Source organism: Bombina bombina, chromosome 3 (genome assembly GCF_027579735.1).
Source record: "Bombina bombina isolate aBomBom1 chromosome 3, aBomBom1.pri, whole genome shotgun sequence".
NCBI classification, from domain to species: domain Eukaryota; kingdom Metazoa; phylum Chordata; class Amphibia; order Anura; family Bombinatoridae; genus Bombina; species Bombina bombina.
In genome coordinates, this window is record NC_069501.1 from 514,993,765 (window position 1) to 515,008,951 (window position 15,187).

Genomic DNA, 15,187 nt, shown 5'->3' on the forward strand with positions numbered 1-15,187 from the left:
CTTCATACTGTGTTAACACACAGTGAATCCCTAATAGGGAGAATGCAGCAATACAGAAATCACCACTAGACAGCCTGTTTCGTTCTTGTTAGAACTCTTCAGTAGCAGATAGATTTCTGATTGCTGCTTAGGTAAAGCTCATTTCAGGGTTAAAATCAAAATTCATTAAAATCTTACCCTGAAATCTTATTTACTCATAAAAATCCTCCTATTCATTTTTGGTGTCAGTATATCTGGATTCTTGTAGACCCAGCGTATATAGACCTGTTTGTTATTCAGATTGTCATATTTTCAATTTGTGAGTAGATTGTTTTAGTAATGCGCTACTCTGAAGTGTGTATGTTTGACCTTTTCACCTTTGTGTATAATTCTTTCTAATGTTAAAGGGACAGGAAACACAATTTTTTCTTTCATGATTCAAATAAGAAATTTTTAACAACTTTCCAATTTACTTCTGTTATCTAATTTGCTTAATCATTTGGGTATCATTTGTTGAAAAGCATAGCTAGGTAGGCTTTTCATCTGGGTGCTATTTGCTGATTAGTGGCTGCACATTAAAATAGTTTAAAATTGTATGCTCTATCTGAACCATGAAAGAAAAAATGAGGGTTCCCTGTCCCTTTAAGAGTTTACAATGAGTGGTTGTGGCTAACACATATTTGTTTTGTATCCTCAGCTCACTGGACATGCAATGCTATGACAGTGATGATGCCAACCCACGCAGTGTTTCCAGTATGTCTAACCGCTCCTCCCCAGTTTCCTGGCGTTATGGACAAGCCAGCCCTCGACTGCAAGCAGGGGAGGCTCCATCTCTGGGTGGCTGTCGCTCAGATGGAGGTGTTGGAGGTTGGCCATTTTCTCACACGATGCCTCTTCGTGCTGGTACACGAATATGCAGCATCACCCAGCGTCTGGAGCTAATGGAAGCAGGGGATCGTGATCTGAAGTCTGGGTATGGGAGTGACAGTGACTGTCAACTGGGCAAGGAAACCTCTCATGAAGACGATGACATCATCACTAGGTAAGAACTGAAAATGAATAACTTGTCTTGTGAACAGCATATGAAGTGAGGGATCAAGGGTTAAAAGGCAGACTACAAAGGACTTTCTTTGATGAGATTTTTTTTTCTCTTGTAAGGTGTATCCAGTCCACGGATCATCCATTACTTGTGGGATATTCTCCTTCCCAACAGGAAGCAGAGCTGTCTATATAGCTCCTCCCACAACTGCCACCTCTTTTTTTAGTGAAAACATTTCTGCAGGTCTTTTTCTGCATTGTATTTTGAAATAAAATACAATTCTAAATTAGGCAGTTACACTAAAGCACCATTTTAATTGCAATGTGCTGATTAAAAATGTTAATATAGTGCAGCAGTTGAAAATTGCATTGCAAATTAGCTGCAGAGAAAAAAAAATCCTTATGAATAAATCAATGAGAGCCACTCAACAATCTCTGCTCTGCTGCTCTCTAGCACTGCTCCATATTTGACTGTTCTCTTCTATCAGCACTTTGCTCTGGATATACAGTGTTAAGGAAAACTTACACAGGGCAGCCAGAGCACAGCGCTGTTTGAAGAGAACAGAATGATGCGGAGCAGCGCTGCAAAGCAAAAGTGCTTACAGTTCCTCATGTCTTCCATTATTTTTGCAGACATGCTGCACTTTCTGCAATGACATCTCATATCACAGCATGTTCTGCCTTGGGGTATTTCAGATTCCTCTTTTTTTTGCCCTTTTAAGGAATCTAGCTATTCAGGGCATTGATATGAATTTGACAGTTGTTCTACAAGATTTCTTTTGTTTATCCTTTAGAACATGGGGGATCTAAAGAGGTTTAACCTGATTTAACTTTATGTAATAACTACTAACCATGTGTTATTTTATTATATGATACATTATATGAAATAATTATATGGAGTAATAGTAATAATTAAAGTAAATGGTTATATGGACAGTCAATAAGAGTTGTAGAAAAATACAGATTTTGATACAGGAGTGGAGCCAATATTAAAAAAGAGTTGTTTAGGTTATTTTGTACAGGGACATACAACTAATTTTGTTAAATATACATAGTGTATTTCAGAAATTGAAATCTGTCCCTTTAATAGTGGCTCTATTCCTGTCATTTGATTAGGATTATGGGTGTAACCTTAGAAATGATGTAATTTATTCTAAGATCTCCATTTATTTTCTCCCTTGAGGTTGAAAATTTGGAGCTCTGTTTTAACAAAAACAACTTTTTTTGATGCATTATTTATTTTAGATGACTTTTGTAAGACAGCACGACACACTCAGGGGCCTATTTAACAAAGGTCTGTCGGACCTGATCCGACAGTGCGGATCAGGTCTGATATACCTTGCTGAATGCGGAGACTATTTAAATTACTAAGCCCCCTAACCTAAGCCCCCTAAATTAACCCCAATTACCTAAATTAAAAAATACTAAGTTACAAACAATTAAAATAAAAAAGCTAACATTACTTAAAAATAAAAAAATAAGATTAAATTAATCTAAGATTACAAAAATAAAACATTCTAACATTGCATAAAATAATAAACCAAATTATCAAAAATAACAAAAATAAACCTAATCCCTATGAAAATAAAAAAGCCCCCCCAAAATAAAAAACACCCCGTAATCTAATGCTAAACTACGACTAGCCCTTAAAAGGGCCTTTTGTAGGGCATCGCCCTAAGTTAAACAGCTCTTTTACCTTAAAAAATACTCCCTCTAACAGTAAAAGCCCCCACCCACCAAACCCCCAAAATAAAAAACCTAACACTAAAAAATCCTAAACTACCCATTGCCCCTAAAGGTGCATTTGTATGGGAATTGTCCTTAAAAGGACATTCAGCTCTTTTACTGCCCTTTAAAGGGCTTTCAGCTCTTTTTCAAAGGCCAATTAAAACCCTAATCTTAAAAAAATAAAAATAAAAAAAAAGCCTAAGTCTAACCCCCAAATAGGTACTCACCGTTCCTGAAGTCCGGTGGAGAAGGTCCTGTTCCAGGCGGTGAAGTCTTCTTCCAAGCGGTCGAGATCTTCTTCCAAGCAAGGACCTCTTCCTCCTTCATCCAGAACCAAGCCGGAGCAGAGATGAGCACGGAGCAGGACCATCGACTACGGAGCCATGGAGCGTAGAGGATCCTCTTCGTACAATCACCGACGTACACTGAATAGTGAATTCAAGGTACGCATTTAAATACGGCGTCCCTTGTATTCCTATTGGCTGATTTGATTCTTCAAATTCAAATCAGCCAATAGGATGAGAGCTACTGAAATCCTATTGGCTAATTTGAATTTTTTAAATTTAGGTAATTGCGGTTAATTTAAGGGGTGTTAGGGGGCTTAGTAATTTAATTAGTTATTTGCGTTGTGAGGGTTTGGCGGATTAGGGTTTAATAGATTTATTAGGATTATTGCATTGTGTGAGTTTGGCGGATTAGGTAATAGTTTTATTAGGTTTATTGCGTTGTGGGTTAATGGCTGATTAGGAGTTAATACATTTATTAGGTTTATTACGATGTGGGTTAATGGCGGATTAGGGGTTAATACATTTATTAGGTTTATTGCGATGTGGGTTAATGGCGGATTAGGAGTTAATATATTTTATTATTTATTTCAGTGGGGGTTGGTGGTTGACAGGTAGATAGATATTGCGCATGCGTTATGTGTTAGTTAATATTTTCAGGCAGTTACGGGAGCTACGGTGCTCATATTTTCAGCGTAAGGCTTGCTGCGCCTTCCTATGTGTGGCGAGGTGAAAATCAGCCAATAGGATTTCAATAGGATTTCAGTAGCTCTCATCCTATTGGCTGATTTAAATTTGAAGACTCAAATCAGCCAATAGGAATTCAAGGTACCCCATATTTAAACCTACCTTGAATTCAATCTTCAGTGTGCGGCAGTGATCTAACGAAGAGGATCTTCGCACTCCATGGCTCTGCGGTCGCCGGTCTTCAATTCCGCGGTCACCGGTCTTCAGTTCCGCACTCCGCGCCGGCTTGTTCCTGGAAGAAGATAGAAGATATCGCCACTTGGAAATAGACTTAAGCGCCGGACTTCAGGAACCGGCAGGGGTTAGATTTAGTCCTTTTTTTTTTTAATTTTTTTTTAATTTTTTTAGATTAGGGTTTTAATGGGGCTTTGAAAAAGAGCTGAATTCCCTTTTAAGGGCAATGCCCATACAAATGCCTCTTAGGGACAATGGGTAGTTTAGGATTTTTTAGTTTTAGGTTTTTTTATTTTGGGGGTTTGGTGGGTGGGGGGTTTTACTGTTAGAGGGGGGACTTATTATTTAATGCCCTACAAAACGTCCTTTTAAGGGCTATTGGAGGTTTAGTATTAGATTAGGGGGTGTTTAATTTTTTTTGGGGGGGGGGTTTATTTTCATAGGGATTAGGTTTATATTTTTAATAATTTGGTTTATTATTTTATGTAATGTTAGGATTTTGTAATTTTTTGTAATCTTAGATTAATTTAATCTTAGTTTTTTTTAAAGTAATGTTAGCTTTTTTATTTGAATTATTTGTAATTTAGTATTTTTTAATTTAGATAATTGGGGTTAATTTAGGGGGTGTAAGGTTAGGGGGTGTTAGGTTAGGGGGCTTAGTAATTAGTAAGTTATTTGCGTTGTGTGGGTTTGGCGGATTAGGGGATAATATGTTTATTAGGTTTGTTGCGATGTGGGTTAATGGTGGATTAGGGGTTAATAGGTTAATTAAGTTTATTGTGTTTGGTGGGGGATGGCGGTTTAGGGGTTATTAGTTTTAATAGGTACTTTGCAATATGGGTTAATGGCGGATTGGGGTTAATAGTTTATTAAGGTATATTGCGTTGTGGGGTGATTGCGGTTTAGGGGTTAATCACTTTATTAGGTATATAGCATTGTGGAGGGTTGGCGGATTAGGGGTTAATAGGTTATTAGATGTTTTGTGATGTGGGGGTTGGCGGATTAGGGGTTAATATAGTTTATTAGTTATTGCGGTGGGTGGATGACGGTTGACAGGTAGATAGATATTGCACATGCGTTAGGTGTTAGTTATTTTCACGCGGTAGATAGATATTGCGCATGCGCTAGGTGTTAGTTACTATTTGCAGGGGGTTACAAACTCAGCGCAAGTCTTGCTGCGCCTGCCTATGTGTGGCGATGTGAAAATTTAGTGAAATGTCTACATTTTCGCTGTGTAAGCTCTTGCGCTGAATATGCAATACCGTTTTGCGACGCGGTTCTATGTTAGCTTACGGAAGTAAAAATTGCGGGCGACGGGTGAAATATATGTGACACATTTATATGCGGCGCTGTATATGTGATACAAAAAACGCATAAAAACCGGCGTTGCTGGCTTCTGCGGTTGACGCTGCATATGTAATCTTGCCCCATATCTTAGATTGGCTTCTACAAATAAAGCAGCTTGTGGCTGGAGTTTGGCTGTTGCAGTAAAAAGGATGTTAGTTTGTACTACAAAAGTTTAGACTTGTCTGAAACTTTATTCTATAGCAACACAACTGAAATGTCTTGTGATTTGCAAGGTGTTTAGCTGTCCATTTAAGATGTAAACAATGTGAATAGGAGACAGATGAAAACTGTGAGCATGAGCAAGTAAACATCTCATGCATAATCCCTGTATTGTTGTAAAACCATATTTTCATGCTCCTCTATTAGTTGTTGTTATTAGCTGACTATTAGCTGACTAGCTGTTACAGAGGATGGGCCATTTCTCTTTCTTCATGGTTATTTATGCATGCTTTTTTCTCTCTAATTTTTGTCTATATCAGATGACTACACTGCCTGTACATTAGTGGTCACAGGACACAACCAGAAGGAAATAAGCGTTCTTATAACAGGAAGTCCTTTTAGCCATGTGACCAGAGACGGCCATACACCACACAGTGCAGAGGTTTTGACTAGTATAGTAAAGAGACATAAAATGCTTTGTCGGCTTATGTGTGCGTTGTAGAAATGATTTTTTGTGCAGAGCTTCCTCTCCGTTTTCTTCTTTTTGCTTTGTGTTCTCGTTGTACCTAGTGTAATAACACAATGAGGAAGGTCAACCACAGTATTGCACTTTTTCAAGAATAAGGAAGACAACATTGAAGTTAAATTAAAGGGACAGCAGATCAGCATCTGTGCATATTCTTCTTTATAGTAGTGTCTATTACATGTAGTTATATGAATATTGGTGTATACTGTCCCTTACTTTTTACCTCTGGGATTACCTTATATCTAAGCCTCTGCAGACTGGGCCCTTATTCCAGTTCTTTTGACAGACATGCATGTTAGCCAATCAGTGCTGACTCCTAGGTAACTCCACGGGCAGGGCACAATGTTATCTATATGGCACACATGAACTAATGCCCTCTAGCTGTGAAAAAATGTCAAAATGCCCTGAGATAAGAGGTGGCCTTCAAGTGCTTAGAAATTAGCATATGAGCCTACCTAGATTTAACTTTCAACAAAGAATACCAAGTGAACAAAGCAAATTTAATAAAAATAATTTGGAAAGTTGTTTAACGTTGCATACCCTATCTGAATCATGAAAGTTTAATTTTGAATAGACTGTTCCTGTAAGAACAAAATACTCAGAATAGTGTTGTGCTCTTTTGTGAAATTAACCTTTTCAGTTTTCTCTATTAAACTGTGTTATAAAATTATTTTCCATTGCGGATGTTCCCCAGTCTTTTATGTGTCATAAAACGTGAAGCATGATAATGACAGTGCTCTGAATGATATAGAAATTGCTGAATGTATTACATAAACAATGCACTTCTCATGGTTGCAGACCTACGCTCAGAATGCTGATTTAATTTACTTTTCTTTTGATTCTTCAGGAAAATTCTGGAGAACAATATTGTGGTTGTTCTTTAATGTAATTATAGTGTGCAAAATCATTGTCGTCATGCTTGGAAAAAAAATCTTAAATTGTTGTCTAGATTACTCTTGGAGGGAAACTATATATACTGTATATATGTGTGTGTGTGTGTGTGTATATATATATATAAATATATATATATGTGTGTGTGTATATGTATATATATATATATATATATATATATATATATATATATATATATATATATATACATACAGTGGATATAAAAAGTCTACACACCCCTGTTAAAATGTCAGGTTTCTGTGATGTAAATAAAGGAGACAAAGATAAATCATTTCAGAACCTTTTCCACTTTTAATGTGACCTATAAACTGTGCAACTCAATTGAAAAACAAACTAAAATATTTTAGGAGGAGGTAAGTAAACAAACAAAAATGAAGATGTAGCTGTGTTCAGAATTAAGCAATCACATTCAAAATCATGTTAAATAGGAGTCAGTACACACCTGTCATCATTTAAAGTGCCTCTGATTAACCCCAAATAAAGTTCAGCTGCTCTAGTTGGTCTTTCCTGATATTTTCTTAGTTGAATCCTACAGCAAAAGCCATGGTCCGCAGAGATCTCCCAAAGCATCAGAGGGATCTCATTGTTAAAAGGTATCAGTCAGGAGAAGGGTACAAAAGAATGTCCAAGGCATTAGCTATACCATGGAACACAGTGAAGACAGTCATCATCAAGTGAAGAAAATATGGTGCAACAGTGACATTACCAAGAATTGGATGTCCCTCCAAAATTGATGAAAAGATGAGAAGAAAACTGGTCTGGGAGGCTGCTAAGAGATCTACAGCAATATTAAAGGAGCTGCAGGAATATCTGGCAAGTACTGGCTGTGTGGTACATGTGACAACAATCGCCCGTATTCTTCATATGTCTGGGCTATGGGGTAGAGTGGCAAGACGAAAGCCTTTTCTTACCAAGAAAAACATCCAAGCCAGGCTACATTTTGCAAAAACACATCTGAAGTCTCCCAAAAGCATATGTGAAAAGGTGTTATGATCTGATGAAACCAAGGTTGAACTTTTTTGGCCATATTTCCAAAAGATATGTTTGGCGCAAAAACAACACTGCACATCACCAAAAGAACACCATACCCACAGTGAAGCATGGTGGTGGCAGCATCATGCTTTGGGGCTGTTTTTCGTCAACTGGAACTGGGGCCTTAGTCAAGGTAGAGGGAATTTTGAACAGTTCCAAATACCAGTCAATATTGGCACAAAACCTTCAGACTAGGGTTGCACCGATACCATTTTTTTATGACCGTGTACAAGTACCGATACTTGTTTTCAAATACTCGCCGATACCAATTACCGATACTTTTTTTTTTAATGTCATGTGACAGTTTACCAAGCACAATACAGACTAATTATTTAAGATTCCTTCTTTATAATTATAAAGGACTGTAATTCAAAAGACATTATGAAATAATAAGTTTTATTTGTCACAAAGTTCACTGAACATGTTTATAAATAAAAAATATTACAATAAAATATTACATTTAAAGGGGTGATACAATTGGGTTGTAGGGCTGTTATATAACATCAAGCTGACATTTGTATGGAGGTTCGACTCTAAGTTGAACAGTCTTTCACTTTCCACACTACCGCATGGGGCAGAAAAATATTTTTGGGCCATTTTAGCCAGAGCTGGAAATCTGTTTATTAACTGCCCAGTACTTCAGGGGTTTGTCTGAACGAGGTACAGTGATCGCTCCTACAATAATACAAATAACAGCAATTTGTATTGGCAGAACAGTAGTAAACAATTTTTAGTTTAGTCTCCACTCCAGTTTAAAATGAAATGGGAACATGCAGTTTGAAAAAACGCCACAAGATAGCATATGGGTAGGAAGTGGAGGTATCGGTTTAAGTATCGGTGCATTTGCATGAGTACAAGTACTCATGCAAATACTTGGTATCGGTACCGATACCGATACTAGTATCGGTATCGGTGCAACCCTACTTCAGACTTCTGCTAGAAAGCTGAACACGAAGAACTTCAACTTTCATTATGACAACGACCCAAAAGCATACATCCAAATCAACAAAGGAATGGCTTCACCAGAAGAAGATTAAAGTTTTGGAATGGCCCAGCCAGATCCCAGACCTGAATCCGATCGAAAATCTGTGGGGTGATCTGAAGAGGGCTGTGCACAGGAGATGCCCTCGCAATCTGACAGATTTGGAGTGTTTTTGCAAAGAAGAGTGGGCAAATCTTGCCAAGTCAAGATGTGCCATGCTGATAGACTCATACCCAAAAAGACTGAGTGCTGTAATAAAATCAAAAGATGCTTCAACAAAGTCTTAGTTTACGGGTGTGCACACTTATGCAACCATACTATTTTATTTTTTTATTTTTACTTCCCTCCACCTAAAAGTTTCCAGTTTGTTTTTAAATTGAGTTGTATAGTTTATAGGTCACATTAACGGTGGAAACATTTCTGAAATGATTTATCTTTGTCTTATTTTTTTACATCACAGAAACCTGACATATTAACAGGGATGTGTAGACTTTTTATATCCACTGTATGTATGATATATATATATATATATATATATATATATATATAAAACTAAAGGTTTTAACCATGGCAAAGTTTGAATAAAGCTTGGATATTTTACATCACCTTTTGGACGCCTGGAATCCTTCATTTCTTCTTTGAGTGGTTTAACAGGGTATAAATATTGTTTTAGTTTGCATTGTATGTTACCTTGACAAAGGCCCAGGTTGGGGCCGAAACTTTGGAAAATAAATGTTGAAAAACCTATGAAAAAGAGAGAAGAGTCTTTCTTGTATACCTATAGTCATTTGAGGCTCTAAGAAGTTATGCTAGAGTGCTAACCTTGCATGGAAACACACACACACACACATATATATATGTAAACAAAAAAAGTATTTCAGCAAAAGTGCAAATAGCGATAAAAGTAGAAATTTATTAAAGTGTTTTCACACATATTAAAACATGGGGGTACCATCAAAAAACATAAAAAACAAAATTCAAACATGAGAACAAAAAGCTAACATGTTTCGGCTCATGTTAGCTTTCTGTTCTCATGTTTGAATTTTGTTTGTTTGAAGTGCTCCTTCAATACCCCTAGTCAGCGTGGACAGCTAGACTTCTAATTGGAGGCTCACAGCTCACCTAGGATTTGTCCCGGAATCTCTCCAATACGATTGGATGAATACGTACACGTGGTACGTCACACACGCACCCATGCTATTCCAGCGTCTGAGTATCGGAGCTATAGAGGATTGCTCTGCTGCAGGTGTAAGGCTACACGGCATCGTTTGGGACAACTGAATTCTGGATTAAGCAGGGATTATATACGTAGGAAGACTCTTGTGAGGTCGGTAAGTGGGCACAGCCGCATAGCGGTTTTCTTTTGCACAGGAAAAATATGTGTAAAAAGTTTGTGATTAAGACCCATGCTGACATATACTCACAATAGAGACTGCGCTTTTGAGTCAATCTGGCTTGTTTTCTAGTGACTGTGTGTATTACTGTTATTTGCCTCATGCATGAAGATCTAAGGGCGATCTCTACTAGGGGTTAATATACAATAAGATTATTTTTGGATATATATATATATATATATATATATATATATATACCTGATGTGGGATTGAACACACTTTTATCTTGGGTATATATATATATATATATATATATATATATATATATAACTGGTAGCCGGTGGCCTAGCACTCCATCCACATCAATGTTTCCAATGCCTGGGTGCAATCCTCAAGTGATATGTATAGAATACTAGTAGGGAAGGAGGGCACTCACAGGACTTCATACATAAGGTAATCTAGATTACCTTATGTATGAAGTCCTGTGAGTGCCCTCCTTCCCTACTAGTATTATATATATATATATATATATATATATATATATATATATATATATATATATATATATATATATAATCTTTACCCAAATATAAAGAAGCGCTTGGGAAATAGGGATGTGGCCATTTATAAAAAAAGAAAAAAGTATAAAAGTACATAATTTTAATTTCCCAGAATGACTATAATAGTAAAAAGTTATGCTTCCTTCATGGCTGAATCTTTTGGAAGATTTAATTGAAATTCCATATGGTGTGCACTACTTCATATTGGTTTCCATACCATGACAATAGCTATAATAATCTTGTGTAAATGAGTGTGATGGAAATGATCCAACATGATTTTTTTCTCTAATTAAATTTAATGAAAAAGAATAAATTTGATCCATTTAGAAGAATTCTGTTACTGGTTGTTCTGTGCATATTATGATTCGGTGCCAAAGCTCCTGCCCTCTCAGAGATCACAAAAACTATTAGCTAGATCTCATTCCTGTCACAATTATTTAGTAACACAGGGCTATATTCTTTATAAGTAATGGTAATAGAGTTGCTATTAAAAATAAAAAATATATTGATTCAAGATTTTTCTAAGGAGCTTCATAAATGAATCATACTCTGGCTGATATTATTTTATGACAGTGTTGGTATCTAAATAATGGTGGCACAAAGAGTTTGTAATCCCACTTGCTTTAACACGTGTACCTAAATTACAGAGGTAGCGGTGTTATAGGTCTTTAGAGCTTACTGAACACATAGTAGATAAGGTTGAAAATAGCCCGAAGTCCATCGAGTTCAACCTATACAAATCTAAAATACTTACAAAAAGCTCCAGTTAGGCTTAAATAACCCCACTAAAAGGTGACCCATTTAATACTAGTAATCATATTCATGATTTTTTTTAATATACAGAAATGTATCCAGACTATTTATAAATGTATCTAGGGTATTGGCAATCACTACCTCCTTTGGTAATGAGTTCCACAATTGTATTGCCCTTTCCTCCAACCTTGAATTGTGACCTCTTGTCAGAAATAATTTTCTTTCAATAAACAGAGCTTCTGCCATCTCTGTATATGGGCCTTGAATATATTTATATAAAGTAATCATGTCACCTCTCAAGTTCCTTTTTTCTAAAGAAAACAGACCCAGTTTGGCTAGCCTCTCCTCATAGGTTAAATTCTCCAATCCCCTTATTAGCTTTGTGGCCCTTCTCTGAACTTTTTCTAGTTCTGCAATATCTTTTTTTTTTGCGATTGGTCCCCAGAACTGCACTCCATACTCAAGGTGAGGTCTTACCAGGGCTTTATATAGTGACAGAATTATGCTCTCCTCCCTTGAATCAATGCCTCTTTTAATGCATGTTAGTATCTTATTAGCCTTTGAAGCTGCTGCTCTGTATTGTGCACCCATCTTTAGCTTGTTATTTATTACTACTCCCAAATCCCTTTCCTTCTCTGTTTGTCTAAGTCTTGTACCATTTAAATAATACGTTGCCTGCTTATTTTTACTTCCAAAATGTAAAACTCACCACATTTTAATTATGTCCATCCTGTTCTAAATTCCTCAGGCTTTTTCTCCATAAACTTACTGTCCTAGAGCCCCCAGCTGACTTAATAATGCTGTCACAAAACCCCTGCCACAAATAACTCAAACTGTTCTGACCTATACCTTTTGTCTATTAACCCTAATCTTGTGCATATTTGTTCCTTGTCATTTTATAACCCTTTATGTAATTGTCAGTCATCCTTTGAAAGTTCTTAAATACTTCATTTAGAATTCTATTTGTATGGCACCTTAGATAAGGCATTGATTATTTACCAGGCACCTGAATGCCACTGGCGCTCTAAAAATGAGTGCCTGGTGCCTACATTTTTAGGTCCTGAAGCCCCTCACACTCTCTGCTTACATTTTTGACTAAATGCCTCCCGCTGCCAGTTAAATCAATTAGCAGGTTTTTGGCAGACCTAGTATTAAGTAGTCACAAGCTACTGGCAGAATACAATTCCAATTCTCAAGTACCCCTAACAGGCCGGGTTTTCATGATATCTTAATTAGAACTCAGATGTAATAATCAGCTGATCAGTAGCCATGGTAACCAACCTGCTCTCATTCATCAGTTGATTATATCACCTGCACTCTAGTTAAGATATCATGAAAGTCTGGCCTGTTAGGGGTAGTTGAGGACTGGAGTTGAGAAACACTGCTCTAAGGTACCAGCCAATAGAACTTCACCCACTGATATCAATGGATTTTGTCAGCATGTGCATACAAATATGTCTTAAGCCTGCATTGTTTGTTAAAAAATTACATAACATAAAAAAATCCTACATAAATAATAACAAAAATACAATTGCTTGTTAAAACCATGAAGATATTTTGTATTTTTTTAAATCTGAAAAAGCATTCTTTATGCTTATGCCTTTTGCAGTATGTCAGTGGGCTCGATGATCTAAAGTTCGCCAGATCAGACATGGTTTTTCATGCCGACTCTCGCAGGGGCTGCCCTGAAGGAATTATCGTAAAAAATGGGCAGTCCCTGCGACTTGCGAGATGTCTGAAAGTAATGGAGCTCACTAGAAAGGGAAACTTCACTCCCTGGAGGGAAATTAGCAGTGAGCATGGGGCGCACACTTTAAAAATTAAATCCGACAGCCAGTATAAACCACATTACGCTGCTTTCTGTGTATAGCATCTTACAATCGTCTATATTATCGTATGTATGTGTTTTTCATTTCTTTAATACCAGAGAGGCTAGCAACTTGTTGCTCAGCAAAGTGTTACAACCCCTTAAAGAATATGATGGTTAGGCTCAGCAAATCTTTCCGTTCATATGGACCACCGTTTGCACCAGGATGTCATGGACGGGAAGATTCAGCAGTGTTCGCCGCAGAATTTTTTCAGCTGGGTGGCATTGTTAAGTAGCCGGGTTGCATTGTCAAGTAGCCGGGTTGCATTGTCAAGTAGCCGGGTGGCATTATGAAGTAGCCGGGTGGCATTATGAAGTAGCCGGGTGGCATTATGAAGAAGCTGGATGGGGGCAGTGTTATATTTTCTAATATTATATAATTTTCTACTATCCAAAGCACAAAGAAATTGCATAATTTAGCATAAATGTATTTTAATGATAATGTGTGCAATACAAATCACATTTTTTTTTAATATTATCTCATTTTAGCTTTATATTGGCTAAAATTTTAGCCAGATGGTCAGTAAAATCAACCGGGCGGTGCACCCGTTAAAACGGTCCTGGGGACAACACTGTTCAGCATACTCATAATTGTTGCAAAATTGCTTTAGCATATTGCTCCAGATCACCAAGGCAACTAAAATAGCAACTTGGCACCCATAAAGGAACATTCAGAGCCAAAATTACTTTAGCAGCAAGGCAGGATTTGCCACTAGACTGTGCCCTACTAATAAATACTTTTTTCTCTTTTTCTTTTTCCCCCTGGGCTTTGAGTGGATAACTTAAGGCTGTGAGGAGGTTAAGATCATGAGTGCTTAGATAGACAGACAGACAGACAGACAGACAGACAGACAGACAGACAGACAGACAGATAGATAGATAGATAGATAGATAGATAGATAGATAGATAGATAGATAGATAGATAGATAGATAGATAGATAGATAGAGTGGAAAGATAGATACAGTGGATAGATAGCTATTAGTGACTATACTGAACATCCTTACATCACTATGCACATACTTCTGTTTTGTTGAATAACATAAGATTCAAAGTAAAGGACGTACAGAGCATTTGACATCCCCAAAATGACAGGCAGAGCTAAAACTACTCTAAAATAAGGATGTTAAAGGGATATGAACCCCACATTTTTTCTTGCATGATTCGGATAGAGCATGGAATTTTAAGCACCTTTCTAATTTACTCCTATTATCAATTTTTCTTTGTCTTGGTATCTTTATTTTAAAAAAAAGCAGGAATGTAAGCTTAGGAGCTGGCCCATTTTTTGTTCAGAACCCTTGGTAACGCTTGATGATTGCTGGCTACATTTAGAAAAATAAAATATTTGGGTTTCATATCCCTTTAACCTTTACAGCCATAGTTAACAGGCTTAATATCACAGAAAGTGAAATTATTTTAGGGTATTTTTACCAATGACTTAAAAGGACATAAAGATAAATTTTAAATGCATTAGCAGCGCTCTAGTGTAAGATACATGTTAGGGATGGGTGAATAAGGTGAAAGTGCAATTCGCTTGGTAGAATGAATTGTCCTGTAGACATTTGTTTTGGAAATCGAATTTCGATAAGAACGAAAATCCATTAAAATTCAGTAATTTAATGTTATTTCCATTTTTTGAATGTTACTTTAGTTTTCAAATGTTTATAATTAGATCGAATATCCACATTTGAAATTTTGAATGTAACATTCGATTTAACAAATACTATTCAGAAGTTCAATAATTCATGTGGTAGTGAATTTAGTAA

At 36.7% G+C, this 15,187-nt stretch overlaps 1 protein-coding gene across 4 annotated transcripts in view; it reads left to right on the forward strand.

Moving 5' to 3' along the window:
• Positions 1 to 15,187, forward strand: part of NAV1 (neuron navigator 1) — a 345,632-nt gene that overhangs the window by 118,101 nt on the left and 212,344 nt on the right. For all 4 annotated transcript variants that reach the window (XM_053706924.1, XM_053706925.1, XM_053706926.1 and 1 more), the window contains exon 3: positions 677 to 1,021. In XM_053706924.1, the coding sequence (XP_053562899.1) occupies positions 677 to 1,021 (345 nt within the window). The remainder of the gene's footprint in view (positions 1 to 676; positions 1,022 to 15,187) is intronic.